This window comes from Symsagittifera roscoffensis, chromosome 9 (genome assembly GCF_963678635.1).
Source record: "Symsagittifera roscoffensis chromosome 9, txSymRosc1.1, whole genome shotgun sequence".
In the NCBI taxonomy this organism is placed as follows: domain Eukaryota; kingdom Metazoa; phylum Xenacoelomorpha; order Acoela; family Convolutidae; genus Symsagittifera; species Symsagittifera roscoffensis.
This window is the reverse complement of record NC_087070.1, coordinates 34,953,732-34,969,153: the sequence shown is the minus strand read 5'-3', so window position 1 is coordinate 34,969,153 and position 15,422 is coordinate 34,953,732. Positions and strand designations below refer to the sequence as shown.

Here is a 15,422-nt window from a genome sequence, read left to right as displayed (position 1 = left end):
GAGGAGCTGGTTGCTGTGCAAAAAGCACGGAAGTTTCGGACCGCTGTTATTTTCTCAAAAAAAAACAAAAATAAAATCATAAAATTACTTCGTTTTTTTTTCAATTTTTTTTGACGTTTTTTGCATGCGGTGGAAAAAGTTAGCTTAGAACAAACTAGTCATAACATTTACCTTGACTGCTTCAAATTAATTTCAAAGTTTTATGAACAGCTGAGCTATTAAGCAACATGAACAGTTGACTCTCCAAATTTGTCTAAAAAGGAAAACCGTTGATATGTTCCAATAGGTGGTAATTTTGAGCGCAGTTCATGTATTAAATTTGAGAATATATAATGAATTATATAGTCATTTCATTTCCAATCAATTGTACATGCTGCTAACATAGTTTTTGCAAATACATTACTCTGCCAGATACAATGTCAGTCAAAAACTCAAATTTTACACTTATTTCGCCAAAAAAATTGGCTTTTGAATTATATTATGAATACTAATCGAAGTTTAACAAAAAGTGATCCAGCTATTTAACTTGATTCTGCCAACTATTGTAATATATCACCGGAAAAGGCTCGCATTTGTTTTTAACGACTTCGTGACATTTTCTGCTTTTTTTAAAATATCGATCGAGTCAATGCTTAGAGGGATAAGTCGTGATATTTCACTGGACTTTGTGGTAGCTGACTTTGCATGAAACGATAGTAAAAAAAGTGAGAAAAACCATACACACCCAACAAATACGAATACAAATTTTCTTCCCATTTCGTTGTCGGTACAGTCACTGCGGCGTCAGATAATTTAGTCGTTTAGATGCATGTATAAATGTGATATCCTTTTGCATGAAGTCTTTTCCCTCAATAAACATTTACAGTTGAGGTTGTCTGCTGGCAGAAGGATTTATGTTAGGAGCAACGTGTAGATCTTTTTATAATTACTTGAAGAATTATTGAAATCGAACGATGGGATTAACTTAGTTTACCCTTAAGCCGCATGCAAATTAACCTATTTAATTTGAACCAAATATGTATTCATGCCTTGTTAACTTTCAGAGTAGTTTTGTAAGAACAGCTTCAGTGGCGTACCTTGGCGGCGCAACATAAGAGCATGGGTGGCACGTTATTGTTTATAAAGGAGTTAACCAGTTTGTGCTGAACTAGTTATAATTTGGCTGCATGCGATGATTAAGGCCAATTTGCATGTTTACCAAATTAACTTGACATGACGACATGAGGCATCAGTGAGTAGCTGCAACGTCTACAACAAACAACTGCAACTGAATTTGGCGACCAGGTGAAATCACTTACCTTGAAAGGATAGCTTGTTTATCGCTACTCATTTCAACGCTCCTCTCCCTTTATTAGTTGTCAGTTGGCGCTGCTTTGGTGAATTTGTGCTACATTACTTAAACATTGCCAGTTGTACGAAAAACCGGTTGGACGATATCAAACCTCTGTTTCTATTTTCCCACTTGCAAAAGGGGACGAAATAAAGTTACTTGCTACAATAATCAAGCATGCTTAACATTTGAATTAGCAGTTAATAAGTATTAATATTTTTTACTTGTTACCAAAAGGGGAAGAAATCAATATTGTTTTCGCCAAAGGCTGAAAAATCGTTAAAATTTATACTGAAATAGTTCGTTTTAAAAAAAAACTGTCTATATTTCCACTTTATTTATCATAGCTGAGTTGTCACGTGGAACAGAAATTGAATAAATTAAAAACAAAAGCTAGTGAAATTTTTCTTATATCGTCTGCATGGACATTCGGCCGAAGTCAAAATGTGGCGCAGTCGAACTAGCAGGGAACCCATGTGTTCAGCTTAGTGGGAAATAATTTAATTGGACTTCTTGTTTACTAGTACTAATATACTATACCAATTGAACACTACTTAACTAGTTTGAGAATCAAAACCGGCATTTTAGGCACTTGTCTCAAAAACAATAAGTACTCATTTTAAAATGAGATATTCGCCAAAAATAGTTATTAAAAATATCTATGCTCCAATGTTAGGTCTCTTAAATAGAGTTTTTGCTAGTAAATTTATAGTCTTCGTTTCTTAAGGTGGCGGCAAATGGCAGTTGCCGAGAATTTAGAAAAAAATAGACGATTTTCTTTCTAAATCATTTTTGCTCGGATTTCAGAAAGTTGGAAGGATTTTTATATTTCGGCATTTTTCTTCGTCTTAGTTAGTTATCACTAGTAAATTTCAGAGATTTGGGACAATTAACGCGCGATATAATTTGCGCTATTAACGCGTAAGCGGAGATTTAATCCGTCTTATAATTGGTTCAACGAAGCTTGTTTGTCATAATTGATTTGTTACAAGGAACGAAATCTATCTTTTTATACTTTATATGGCGAGTGGGGAGATGATTTTCATAAAAAGTTTCAAATTTTAGAAAAAATAACTTTCATTTTATTTTATTTCATTTATTTTTTTAATGTTATTACTGCTGCTCCATAAATCTTAAAAGGCAGTCGGAACATTCAGGGCTTCGCCCTGATACGAGCAGTCTTGTTTGCATTTGGAATGCAATGATAATTCCCAAAAATACTTATTGTTCTGACTTTCGATACGAAAGTAACGGAATATTTGTACAAGGGGTGGGTTTTTTTTTCAGACAAATTTCGACTTTTTAACTAGCCATTTTTGACGAACTTTTTATATCATTCAAAAGGTATTGTTGTCTTGAGCTTAAACTTGAAAAGATATTTCACCTGTGACTATTTGTTGTAAAGTTATGGGGGTTCAAAGATTGCCATTTTGGCCAATTTGGGACAATTAACGCGCGATATATTTCGCGCTATGAACGCGTAAGCGGAGATTTAATCCGTCATAGAAATCGTTCCAAATTGGTTGAAAGAAACTTATTTGCCATAGTTGATTTGTTACAATGAGCGAAATCGATTCTTTTAAACTTTATATGGCGTGTGGGGGGATAATTTCATTTCAAAAATTCAAATTTTAGAATTTTTTTTTCATTTTATTTCATTACAATTAATTTTTTTATGTTACTACTGCTCGATAAAACTTAAAAGGCAGTCGGAACATTCAGGGCTCTGCCCTGTTTCGAGCAGTCTTGTTTAGTTCTTTAAAACAGTGTTATTGTTTGTGTTTAGATTTTTTGAGGCACTTATACGTAATTCACTGAGAAAAGAAAACCCTCTAAAAATATTGGTTGATGTTTGTTTTTATCGATTTTGTTTTCTCTTTTTTGACTTTTGCCTTCGTCTTTTTTCCGGCTAGATTACGTACTATTTTTGAGTGTTATCGCAAGTGGTGCAAAACTCAGCTTCGCTTCTGTTTTTTAAGTTCTTAAGAATAAACACCTATTGATCCAATTTTTTCACATTGGTTTATTATTATCATCAAGGTATATCGCGAAAGATTCTAGAAGTTCAAAGAACATTAAGGTAATTTATTGTTTTTTGAAAATTTTTAAAAAACATGTTTGATAATGATATGATGTGCTATAATATAGTATAATAATTAGGCAATAACACCATTTATTATTCTTTCTTGCTCATTTCCTTTTGTTCCAACTGACATTTCGTTATTGGTATCAATGAACGAAGTGAAACACTTTTTGAGATGCTTTTTTTCAGCTAGTCTTATAACATGATCATGCTCAAATTTGATTTTTCACGGCTTGACTTCCGATTTTTTTCAGTTCAGTTTAAATTCGGTAAAAGGAAGACAAATTATGCCCTCCAAGGTTCAAAGTACAAATAGCGTGAAAAAGCGTGAATGACTTCTCGTTTCGCAAGTGAATTTTATTTACTTTTTTCTGCAGAATAAAGTTCTTAAAGAGACATTTCTGAGCTCTGCCCAAACCATAAAATAATTATATTTAGCAAAATTTGCTGCACCATAAAGTTTTCTGGGCTCACATCTTCAAAATTAGTATATATTGGCGCCTACAGAAAAGAAAGCTTTCAGGGTTGGTCAAACAAGTTTTAGCCAGAAATGGCGCTCATAAATTATTGACAAAGGGGCTTTCATATAGTTTGGTAACCAACATTAAGGGGGGATTGGGCGGTCGCAGATTGATCTTATTAAAAACTTCACTAAAATTCTTCGTACAAATCAACAGATAGCTTCTTATTAAAGGAATTTGCGCAAAAAAAGTAAGCCAGCATTGAAAAAAAAAACGTCGGCATTTTAAAAAAAACGTCAAATGAACTCGATTAGAGCTGGCGTGAAATATCTATTCAACAAAAATGAATTTCACAATGAGTTAGTTTTTGTTATATTTTTCTCAAGTTCATGACTAAATCAAAGCTTCAGCTCCTTTTGTGGGCAATAAAAAGCTATTGCTATCAAAGACATAAATCTGTTAACCCGCAAGGTATCGCAGGGTTTTAGCGAATCTGCTTGTAGCTTTATTTGTGAATTGCTACTTTGCTTAGGTGTTTCTGAAACAGTTCAACGTCCAACAATCACAAGTCGGCTCCTAGGAGTACATTCTGAAAATCACCTTAGTAGAATCCTTACCTCTAATCCATAATAAATCATATCAACTCAAACGAAACTACCTGCTTAGTTAGCTCAAACTCTGAAACTCCAGATTTAATATAGGCAGTTCAACTTGTACTTTGCTGCTTATCGAACAAAGGTTCACTTCCGACAAAAGGCTACCAAAACTTGCTTTTATCTTTATTTTATTCAAATTCCAGTACTTATTAGATTTACCTGTGTTACTGTTTCGATTTTACTTGATTCGAAAACACTTCTCTAGAATCTACACTACAATAACTTCGATATCCGCTTTTTGATCACAACATGTCAAATTCAAAGCCCTCATGTCAATTCCTTTGATAAAAATCACACACAGGTCGAAAACCTTTGGCTTATTGAAGTTAAATTATTTTTCTACTCACGCTTTGTTTTTCCGCAAAAGGACTCCTAATACGTTTCAGCAAAGTAGAAGACTTATTTTAGAGTCCTTAAATTGAATCCAATCCGTATTCAGCAATTAATTTTAATCCTTGATTATCTTTCAGTTAAATAATATCAAATTTTATTCTTCTTTGCTTCCTGTGCCTTGTTTTGCCTTATTTTCTCGGGACTTAAGCAAGTTGCCGTTGATTTACTGTACAGCATATTCAGTTCATTTGAAAAAAAAAATAATTGGTGCTTCCTTATTTTGACAGAGCACTTTGATAAATAGTTTTTGCAAATTTATTTCAAGAGTTATCTGAATTTAAAGAGTTATTTTAATTGAATATAAATTTTTACCCTTAAGATGATCTTAAATGTTTATTATTAAAACAGATTTTAAGACATAGACATCTACTTGTCGCCAAGTTTTTTAAGCTCCTGAAAATATAATTATTCTGTCGCCTTATTTGTTTTGCTTCAGAATATTTCAGTCTTTTGGTGGACAGAAAGTAACTTTTTCACTACAACTGCAGGGGTATAAGATATTCGCCTGATTGGGTCTAATTCCTCCTCGCAACTTCAGAAACTACTTACCAGCATTCAAGTTCACCCAAAACAAAGGTAATACTTTCCTGCCTTCCTTATTAACAGTGCTAGTATGTAATACTAGAGTAGAATATTCACTTGTTACGCTTCTTTTGTTCCCATCTTAAGTCATTTTCATTTTCTTCTAACTGGTAAATGGTACACCAAGTTTCCATTATCTTGACTTATCTTCTTACTTCGCACAAAGAAAACCGACTGCTCAACTTTTTGTATTTATTATTACCATTCAGCAGTGCCGTTAGCTTGTATGCTGCAACCTTTAGTTTGAATACTTTGAAACAACCTGCTATCGATTGCTAATTGCATAACTATAATATTATGCTAATCTCGCCTGTTAACTGCGCAACTATTGTGAAGATGAACAGTTTTAAGTGTAGACTGGTTATTTGTGCCTTTTTACTAAGTGTGGGCTTTGTTTTGTGTCTGTCTTCGCCTTCGTTTCCTGTTCTTAATTTGCCGAGTGTGAGTCGTGAAGATCTGCAACTCGGAACATCGGTTGATTTGCAGCATACAGCGTATGAATGGGAGCCCTATATCCGCTTAGAACAATACCACGATCAGGTTAGTTGTTTTCCGACCTTGAAATATGAGAGGAACTTAGTCTTCGGGTGTTTTTTTTTGTTTTCCTCGCAGAATCAGGTACTAAATATGATCATTGAAATGAATCGAGTGATATAGCAGATTAAAGCCTTTTCAGTCGTTATTCATTAAAATTTTGTAGAAAGTTGTCCCACTGTCGATAAAAACTGGTTTGAATTTTTCGAGATTTATTCTTTATAAGAGCGGGTAACGCAATCGAGTTAAATGAAAATTGGTCACATAGGCTCAAAAAAACTTGATATTCTCGAGGAAGAGAAAGCTAGATTTGCTTTCATTTACTTCTTCCTTGGCAATGAAATGAAAGTTTTCTGAAAAAAAAAATTATATCGTGCAAAAAATAGAAATGATAAATAGAACTTTTTTTTGATTTTTTTTCATCTTTTGTTTCTGATTCATCTTTTGAAGACACCTGTTGTAGATTATGCCTAATTCCTTATTTTTCTACGCGTTGGTATAGCTTTCTCATCTCAGCACGAGCAAAATTAAACGTCAAACAAGAAAAAATAGGAAACCCTTTTTCTACAGTTTTTTATGAATGCAGTCGCGGAACGTTCCGTGCTGCTCGCCCAGCAACTGGCTATCCTTGTTTCTTTCTATATTTGTAATACAGTCGTTCGGTCTTTTGGAGTGTTTACGACTTGAATATAAGTGTGAATTCAAGTCGTATATTCAAGTCGTAAACACTCCAAAAGACCGAACGACTGTATTACAAATATAGAAAGAAACAAGGATAGCCAGTTGCTGGGCGAGCAGCACGGAACGTTCCGCGACTACATTCATAAAAAACTGTTTGTTTAACATTCATAAAAAACTGACGTTTAATTTTGCTCGTGCTGAGATGAGAAAGCTATACCACTTATATTTGACCTGCGTGTTTTCAGTTGTGAGTATCCAATACTCACTACTTTGGCGAGGAAATTTTTCTGCATACCATTCTCGAGTACCCCTTCTGAGCGTGTTTTCAGCACTACTGGAAACGTTGTTACCAAGACAAGAGCATCACTTATTGGAGGTCGTCTTAACATGCAAAATATTCTGCATGACAATTGAAAATTTTTCAACCAAGTTTTGATCTTCTATTTTTTTTTCTCAAGAATACTAAAAACCCAATGAAATACCGAATGTTCGAACGTTCGACGAATGTTCGAATGCTTTCGACCGACATTCGAGGCTTTTTTGAACTAAAGTTGCACTCCTAGTTATAATCCCCTCCTTTGCATGAAAACTTCTATCGCTAATCTGATTGGTCATATGAAACTTGGAAATTGAGGGTAAAAATGTATCAGATAGGAGGGTTTAAGGGAAATTACGTTGTTACATCATGCAATCAGAACTCCGACTCTGAAAATTTCTTCTTAATGATTGGCTCTGTTTTGGATATCGGTTTCTTTAAATATAAATTTCATTTAAAATCTGTTATATATTTAAATGCGGGCTTCACTATCTCGCCATGCTTAAACTTTTTCAGCGTATTATTTTTGCATGTTTAACAAAAGAATTTTTTTCACGTTTAAGCTATATCGTATATTGCAATGGTTAAGGTTTTTTTTCCAATTTTCAGTTTAAATTCAAAGTTTATTTCATCAAGTTTGAAATTCGCAACCCAATAGTAGGATTTTGTCACAGTTTTCCCAGGTTTTGCGATTCTAATAACCAAATCCTTTTAGTTTACGAGATAGGCATTTTTCGAGATTTTTCAAACTTTTCTTGAAATTTTAATGTTAATATAGTTGGGTGCTGTCAGGGTACTCTCAGGGGTGGCGAATCTTGCCTCCCGTTGTCACCTCTCAAATCCTTGTAGTTTTCGAGATATGACGGTTTTTATGATTTTTTAAAATTTTTTTCAAAAACTTAGATTTTAAAAAATTCCAAAACGTTGAAGATCTGGATCCTGTTGTTGGATACTGTGAGGGTACTCTAAGGGGTTGCGAATCTTGCCTCTGATTATGGCTGCTCAAATCCTTTTAATTTTCGAGATATGACGTTTTTTTGGATTTAAAATTTTTCAGAAAATTTAGATATAAAAAATTTCACAAAACTTGAAATACCATCTCTGTAGTGAGGCTCTGTCAGGGTACTCTCAAGGGTTTGCGAATTTTGCCGCCAAATATGACTGCTCAAATCTTTGTAGTTTTCGAGATATGACGTTTTTTATGATTTTATCCAAAATTTTCAAAAAAACTTAAATAATAAAAAATTCCAAAATTTTGAAGATTTTAATTCTGTTATTAGAATCTGTGAAGATACTTTCAGGGGGTTGCGAATCTTGCCTCTGAATATGGCTGCTCAATCTCTTGTGGTTTTCGAGATATGATTTTTTAAGGATTTTTTCAAAATTTTTCAGAAAAATTAATTAAAAAAATTTCGCGAAACTTGAAATACCATCTTGGTAGTGAGGCTCTGTCAGAGTACTCTCAGGAGTTGAGAATTTTGCCTCCCAGTATGACTGCTCAAATCTATTTAATTTTCGAGATATGGCGTTTTTTAGGATTTTAAAAATTTTTCAGAAAACTTAAATTTCGCAAAACTTGAAATTATCATCTCTGTAGTGAGGCTCTAACAAAATAATTCGTTAAAATGAAATTACCAACTCTGGAGTTGTGTACCTTCAAAGGTTGCGAATATTGCCATCAAAAAAGACTGCTCAAATTTTAGTAGTTTTCGAGATGTGACTTTTTTCTGGTTTTCAAAAAAATACCTCTTTTAGAAAACTTAAGGTGAAGTTTCTCAAAATTTGATTTTCCCAACGTTGTAGTTGGGTACTGTAAGAGTACTCTCAGGAGTTGCAAATCTTGCGTCCAAATGCGACTGCTCAATTGCGACTGCTCAATCGCTTTCAGTTTCCCAGATGGGACGATTCTTAGTTCATTTTAAATTTTTCGAAGAACTTATTTAAAACTTCGCAAAATTTTATGGGTCTTCAAAATTTGTTTAAAAAACTTGAAAAAAGCCTTGCAAATTTTTAAATTACGAACCCTGTAATTGGGTGCTGTCAGAGTACATTCGTAGAATTGTTTTTTTTAAGTTGTTGAAAATTCGAAGCACCGGAGGTGCGGTACACGCTAGTTTAATATTAATCCAGTTAAAAACTAAATTGTATCATTCCTGAATTTTAGCTTAAAAGAAAATCTGAGCCAAATGAGGCATTTTAAGGGTTGTTGTGAAAACGTGCGAGACAAAATCAAAACTATTGGTCCGACCATCACTTAGAAACCATGTGATAGGGTCTGTTTTTTTTCACGCAAAAGTAGTTACCTTAAAGTTAACACTTTTTAACCTTAAAGTAGTTTTTTCATCGATTGTGGTATCATATTAAAGTAGATTTAGAAAATTTGTCTCAGTTTGCGAAACGCGGGTGAAATGGAGTTGTTCTTTTACAGAAAGAACTATTTATGAAAATTTTATTTTATAAGAGTGGTTGATTTGAGTTTTTTGACGGTTGTCAAATATCCTAGGAAGTTGAATTTCATCGAATCCTGCCCCCTTCGAAAGCGACAAAAAGCATCTTTCTTTAATTTGAAAAACTAGATATATCTGCCCTGCAATTTTTATGACTCAATATCCATGTTTTCAGTTTTTCTTCGTATTTAAGGTAGGTTTAATTTTTCAATCAACCGAAAAGTTCGTCAATAAACCGAAAACCAAAAAAAACTGTGGAAATAAGCAGAGTTTTCCGCCTTTGATTCAGGATTTTTTTTGTTTATTCTATGATTTTTTTTCGGTTAATTGCTTTATTTCTCATGAAGTAACATGTCATTTCCGGCTTATCGCTACATCTGTTTATTGCTACAGCGGCTTATTGCGCACACATCAGAAGAGAAATGCATTCAAAGCCGCAAGGGATCAATTTGCTTTTCTTTCCTCCCCATTACCAATTGTGAATTGTTACACAACCTGGGGAACTTTCGTTTGCGTGATCCGATGGCTATGTAGCCGTATCCCCTCATTGTCTTTCCAAGAAAATGTCGTCATGAAAAAAAGAATACTGAGTTTCCTGAAATTTGATATATATTAACAAATATTATTTACACTTGCTGATGCATTTTTAAATCATGAAATGAACCGAAAAAGTTATTTATTTCAAACAGCAGTACAATGATAAAAAGCTCGATTTCAGAAATGTTCCAACTCAATGTGACTCGCAGTTTTTTTGAAATACTAAATTTAAACATAATTTGGCTCTATGCTTTCCGATATATTTTATGGAAATTTGCGTCTTTTTGTATTTGGTGCTACTTTTGCTGCATCGAATTGGCAATTTATTAGCATATTTAGCTGCGTTATTTTTGGCTAGTTTTTTGGGATTTTAAGCATCAGTGGTTTGGGCGTGAGACGCAAATTTGCTAGGTCGCAGATTGGAATCCGACACTTAGCCGAGTTTTTGCTAATTTGAGGCTTATTTCTACTTATTTTTTATTTCACTAGATAGAGCTGCTTTTTGGTCGTGTTCTCGCAAGTGTTTGATAAGTGCAGCTTCGCATCTGTTTAATTTTGTTTTTATCTGTCCCAAATAAAGATGCATAGTGGATATTCAAATGTGAGTCCTCAAAATTGGTGCTCGTTTAGAAGTAAAGTCCCGTTATAAACCTTTTTTACTCTTGCGAGCGTAGTGTATTAGTGTGAAGGTTCTTTGTTTCTAACGCAACTCGCAAATGAAAGTGCTCATTTAGTGTGTAAGAAATTGAACTAGCTTTTTTAATGAACCTGAACGACTTCCAGGTTCCTTCCCACTTGATCTGGAGGCAATGCGGTTAAATATTACGCCTAACTATTCAACTTCATTAGCCTCCTTTATAATTTGATCACCAATTTGAATTGTATCTTGTCTTTTTAAATTATTACCAAAAACAATAAATTCAGTTTTATCATGATTGATTTTAAAAGAGTGTTGATTAAAATAGTTCAACATTTAGGTAAAGTTCAACAATTTAGGTCACTAATTGTCTTTGTATGTGTATAGTTAATGATACAACATATGTAAATGTCAGGGGCGGATCTAGGATTTTCTTGAGGGGGGAGGCTGATTTTCTAATTATGTTCGAAATTTTTGTCGACTTTTTTTAGGTCGACCAAACTGATTTTCCGAGCGCTGCCAGAACATTATGAAGACCCTGTTTTGACAATTTTTGCGACGCAGGCAATTGTTTGACAAAAACAGGTCAAAAATTCCGTTTTTGGGCACTTTTTGAAACATTTTGTCCAAAAAATTGCGTTTCTTATCCAGCGCTACTTTTCACATTTGGTATAAATTGACGCTGAAGGCGACTTCGAAACAATTTTTGGGCAGGTCGACCGAAAAAGATGTCAAAATGAAAGCCAAAGGGGGAACCTTTGGTTGGCGAGGGAGTCGAATCCCTTATGGGCGCAAATTCCTTGTGTAAAAATGAATCGAGTGTGTTCCCTTCTTGAAAACTAGTTTTCAATTAAGTTAATCTTCACTTCTGCTCAGGACCAGCTGGAGAAGCTGCTCTACAAATACCAGACTGACTTCCCTGAATTAGTGCGTGTGCACCTGCTCGGACTGAGTGGGATGGGCAGGGCTATCCTGGCAGTGAGAGTGAGTGACAACCCAGATGAAGATGTGGAGTTGGATGAACCGGCTGTGAAATACGTGGCCAATATGCACGGCAATGAAGGTAGCACTTCGAGCATTATTATTTATTGATGTCTATGACGAGCATTGTCATTAATTTTATAATAACATTTTAATGTATTTCCGTTTTAAAAGTAATTCTTTTTGTGATTGGTTAATTTTTTTGTCATGTAATTTTGGATTACGTAAGAAACTTGAAATTTTCCAGAATTTTGTATAGGAAAGTTAGTCAAGAATGGTAATCGAAGTTTTAAAAAAACATTCTAAATTTAAACAATTTTTTTGACATATCAAAATAATTAAATCTCAATATGAACTCTTGTATTGGTACAGTATATTGGTAAAATATGGTCTAATATAAGTACAAGGCTTAGAATGTTTAAAAATTGTGGACAATCGTCAGATGATTTACGTTATGGACAATTTAAATTCAGTGTTTATGAACCAAGTGATTTTTCTCTTATTAGGGTCTTGTGGCGTTTTAAGCGATTTCAATCATAATTATAATTTCTTTCAATTTTTTGTTAAATGGTGTAGGGTAATCGAGTTTCCAGGGGTTTTTAAAATAAATAAAATATGTTATATACTATTTTTGTGTTTTTTTTTCATTGACCTCAGTCACAAGAATAGATAGAAATGATTTCATACATTTGCGTTTTTAAATCTGATTTTCCCGTTTCTTACAGTTGCGATAGCAAGTGGTTTGTAACCGGGTGCTAGACATTTTCCCGTGAACAAATTGTTTAAAGGACTCGAACGGTAGTCGTAAATGCTTCACCAACACAATAATTTGAGCATCATTGCATTTAAAAATTCCCTGTATTCGAAATTAGTTTTTCTTATCAGGGTTCAAGATTTATGATCTCAGATGTATATTTTTTGCAGTTTTTTTTCACTTGCGGGTGCAAGTGTACTTCTAATTGGGAAGTAGTTTTTTTCCCGTTAACAACATTTCTTAATGTCTTGAAAATTCATTTAAAACATTTTTTCAACTCATCGTGGGTAGTAAACATGTTTTTTGGGGACTCGTGATTTCTGTCCTATTTTCAATCGGCTCATTTTTGTTTTTTTAATGAATTTTTTATCTGGTACGCTTTTGCACTTATGCAGCAACCTAAATTTCAAAAGATGGGTTTTATTTGAATTTTCACAGTTAATACTAAAATTGAAAGTTGTTTAGTAGTTAATAGTAATGAACGTAGTGAGTACTCTTATATAGGTCTTGCTGTTTTTTTTTCAGGAAAAAGTCTTAAATTAGCCTGTTTTTTGATTTTTCACGCTCAATTTTGATTTTTCGCGGTTAGACTTTTGATTTTTTTTTGTTCACTTGTTTTGTTAAAAGGAAGGCAGACTGCACTATCGAACAGCAAAAATGTAAAGGTCATGAAAAACTCGATCGACTTCTAATTTCGAAAATGGAAATCAATAATCAGGTTCCCCATCGAAATAAAAGTATTGCTTATTGATCCAGTTCTATAAAATTGGTTTAATTTTATCAAAAAATTGTCAATCATAAATTTTTCTACAAATTCAAAGAGCTTTGAGGCCATCTTCGAAATTAGAAAGTTGAAGGTTTTTCAGAAAACAAGTCAGTTTTTTTCAGTTTCCTTGCGTTCATTACTTTTTTCCAACTATCAGTTGTCTATGTTTTGTAAATTTCTGTTTTGAAGAGTTTTTCAATTTTCTATTTTTTTTCTGCTAGCGTTTTCAGCTGATGTTGTATCAATTTAGCCAACTTTTGTTTTGAAGGCAACATAATTTTTATTATTATTATTTTTTGGAGGGATGGGTCGTAGAAACGTTCAGCTTGAAACTTGATATGGCAACAGTTAATTTTATGCTTAGCAGGGTTCTACTCTATTTTTGTCGCCTTAGTTGCCGCTCGGTTAAACTTTTTCGATACAATTCTAGACTGTTTATGAACAACATCTGAGACAAAGGTGTGAAAGTTTTGAAAGTATAGTTTTTCGACTTTTATCAAGTAATTATTTCAACTTAATTTTTCAAAAAATCGACTTCGTTTCTTTTCCTTTTCACTATCTTGTTATGCAATATTTTTGTAGTACCGCAAGTGTTGCGAAGCTACTATCTAGGATTTTTACTGTAAAAATTCAGCTGGTAATAAAATTCAGCTGGTAATTCGACTCAGTTGCTTTATATAGCGTCATTTGCATGAATTTTTTTCTGAAAAAGGTTTTCATTCAACTATCTATCTATCTATATGTCTATGTATTTATTATCTGTTATATATTTAAATGCGGTCTTAACTATCTCGGCACGTTTAAGCTTTTCAGCGTATTATTTTTGCATGTTCAACGAAAGAGTTTTTTCACGGTTAAGCTATATCGTATATTGCAATGATTAAGAATTTTTTTTTTCGATTTTCCAGCTTGAATTCAGAATTTGTTTAACCGAGCTTAAAATAAGCAGTGAAATGATGGGAAGCTGTCAGGGTTTCCCAAGGAGTTGCGAATTCGGCCTCCAATTATGAATGCCCAAAACGTTTTAGTGTATGAGATGCGACGATTTGGTGATTTTTTCAAAATTTTCTGAAAACTCGAATTACAAAAATTTCATTAAAATTGAAATTTCCAACCCTGTAGTTGGGTGCTATGAGAGTGTTCTCTAGGATTGCGAATCTTTCCTGACAATATGACTGCTCAAATCCTTCTAGTTTTCGAGATTTGACATGTTTTAAGTTTACTTTGTAATTTTTAAGAAAACATAGATTTTAAGAATTCAGAAGATTTGAAATTTGCAACCCTGTAGTAGGGTACTGTGAGGGTACTCTTAGGAGTTCCAACTTGCAAATCTTTCATCCAAGTACGACTGCTCAAATGCTCTTAGTTTTCGGGATATGAGGTTTTTTATGTCTTTTTTTTTAATACAAATTGTTCAAAGATCTTAAAAAACATCACAAAATTTGAAATTTCCATCTCTATGGTGAGTCTTTTTCACGGCACTGCCATGACTTGAGAATTTTGACTCCAAATATGAGTGCTCAAATCTTTGTAATTTTCGAGATATGTGTTTTTTTGTGATTTTTTCGTGTTTTTTGTGATTTTTTCAAAAAAAAAATATTCAGGAAATTTTAAATTTGAAATTACCAGCCCTGTAGTTGGGGGTCAGAACAATCTTAGTAGTTAGGAATCTTTCCTGCAGGTATGGCTGCTCAGATTTCCGCAGTTTTCGAGATATGGCGGTTTTAATGGTTTTTCGAAAAGAAATTTTTCATAAAAAGTTTCTCAAAATTTGAAATTACCAACCCTGTAATTGAGTGCTGTCAGAGTACACTCAAAAGATGCAGATGCTATTTCCAAAATATGTGAAGTTTACCGGAGGTGCGTTATACGTTAGTTTCTCCTGTCGTTTACATGGTATTGAGGTTTTTCTGCGAGATGTCATACGGTTCAATCATTTCTTCGATTTCTTTTTAGCAACCTCTCGCACTCTCGTTTCCCTAGATTCTTAAAGGTTCACTTCGCTTCCAACGGGAAACAGCCACAAGTTTATTCAATACGTTTAACATACCTTAGCAAAAAAGCATTCGACTAATATAGCATTCGACTACACGACAGCTCATTTAGTACAGCTGGTTCATAGGAAAACAATATTAAATCGTCTTAAGTATACGCTCTCCATTCTCGAGAAAATGAAGTTCAGCCATTTCATTACTATCACGATCCTATTAACTTTCTCAAGAAAAAGAAAACCATAAAGCATTTATGTCGGTCGTATTCTTATA

General features: G+C 33.6%; 1 protein-coding gene across 3 annotated transcripts in view; it reads left to right on the top strand.

Moving 5' to 3' along the window:
- The first annotated feature begins 1,047 nt into the window (after positions 1-1,047).
- Positions 1,048-15,422, top strand: part of LOC134854921 (carboxypeptidase D-like) — a 58,327-nt gene continuing 43,952 nt past the window's right edge. For 2 of the 3 annotated variants that reach the window (XM_063871322.1, XM_063871324.1), the window contains exons 1-3: positions 1,048-1,284; positions 4,407-6,045; positions 11,534-11,720. In XM_063871322.1, coding sequence (XP_063727392.1) covers positions 5,803-6,045; positions 11,534-11,720 — 430 coding nt within the window. In that variant the 5' untranslated portion in view covers positions 1,048-1,284; positions 4,407-5,802. Of the gene's footprint in view, positions 1,285-3,393; positions 3,411-4,406; positions 6,046-11,533; positions 11,721-15,422 lie in introns of those variants that run through there. The other variant, XM_063871323.1, reaches the window with a different exon arrangement.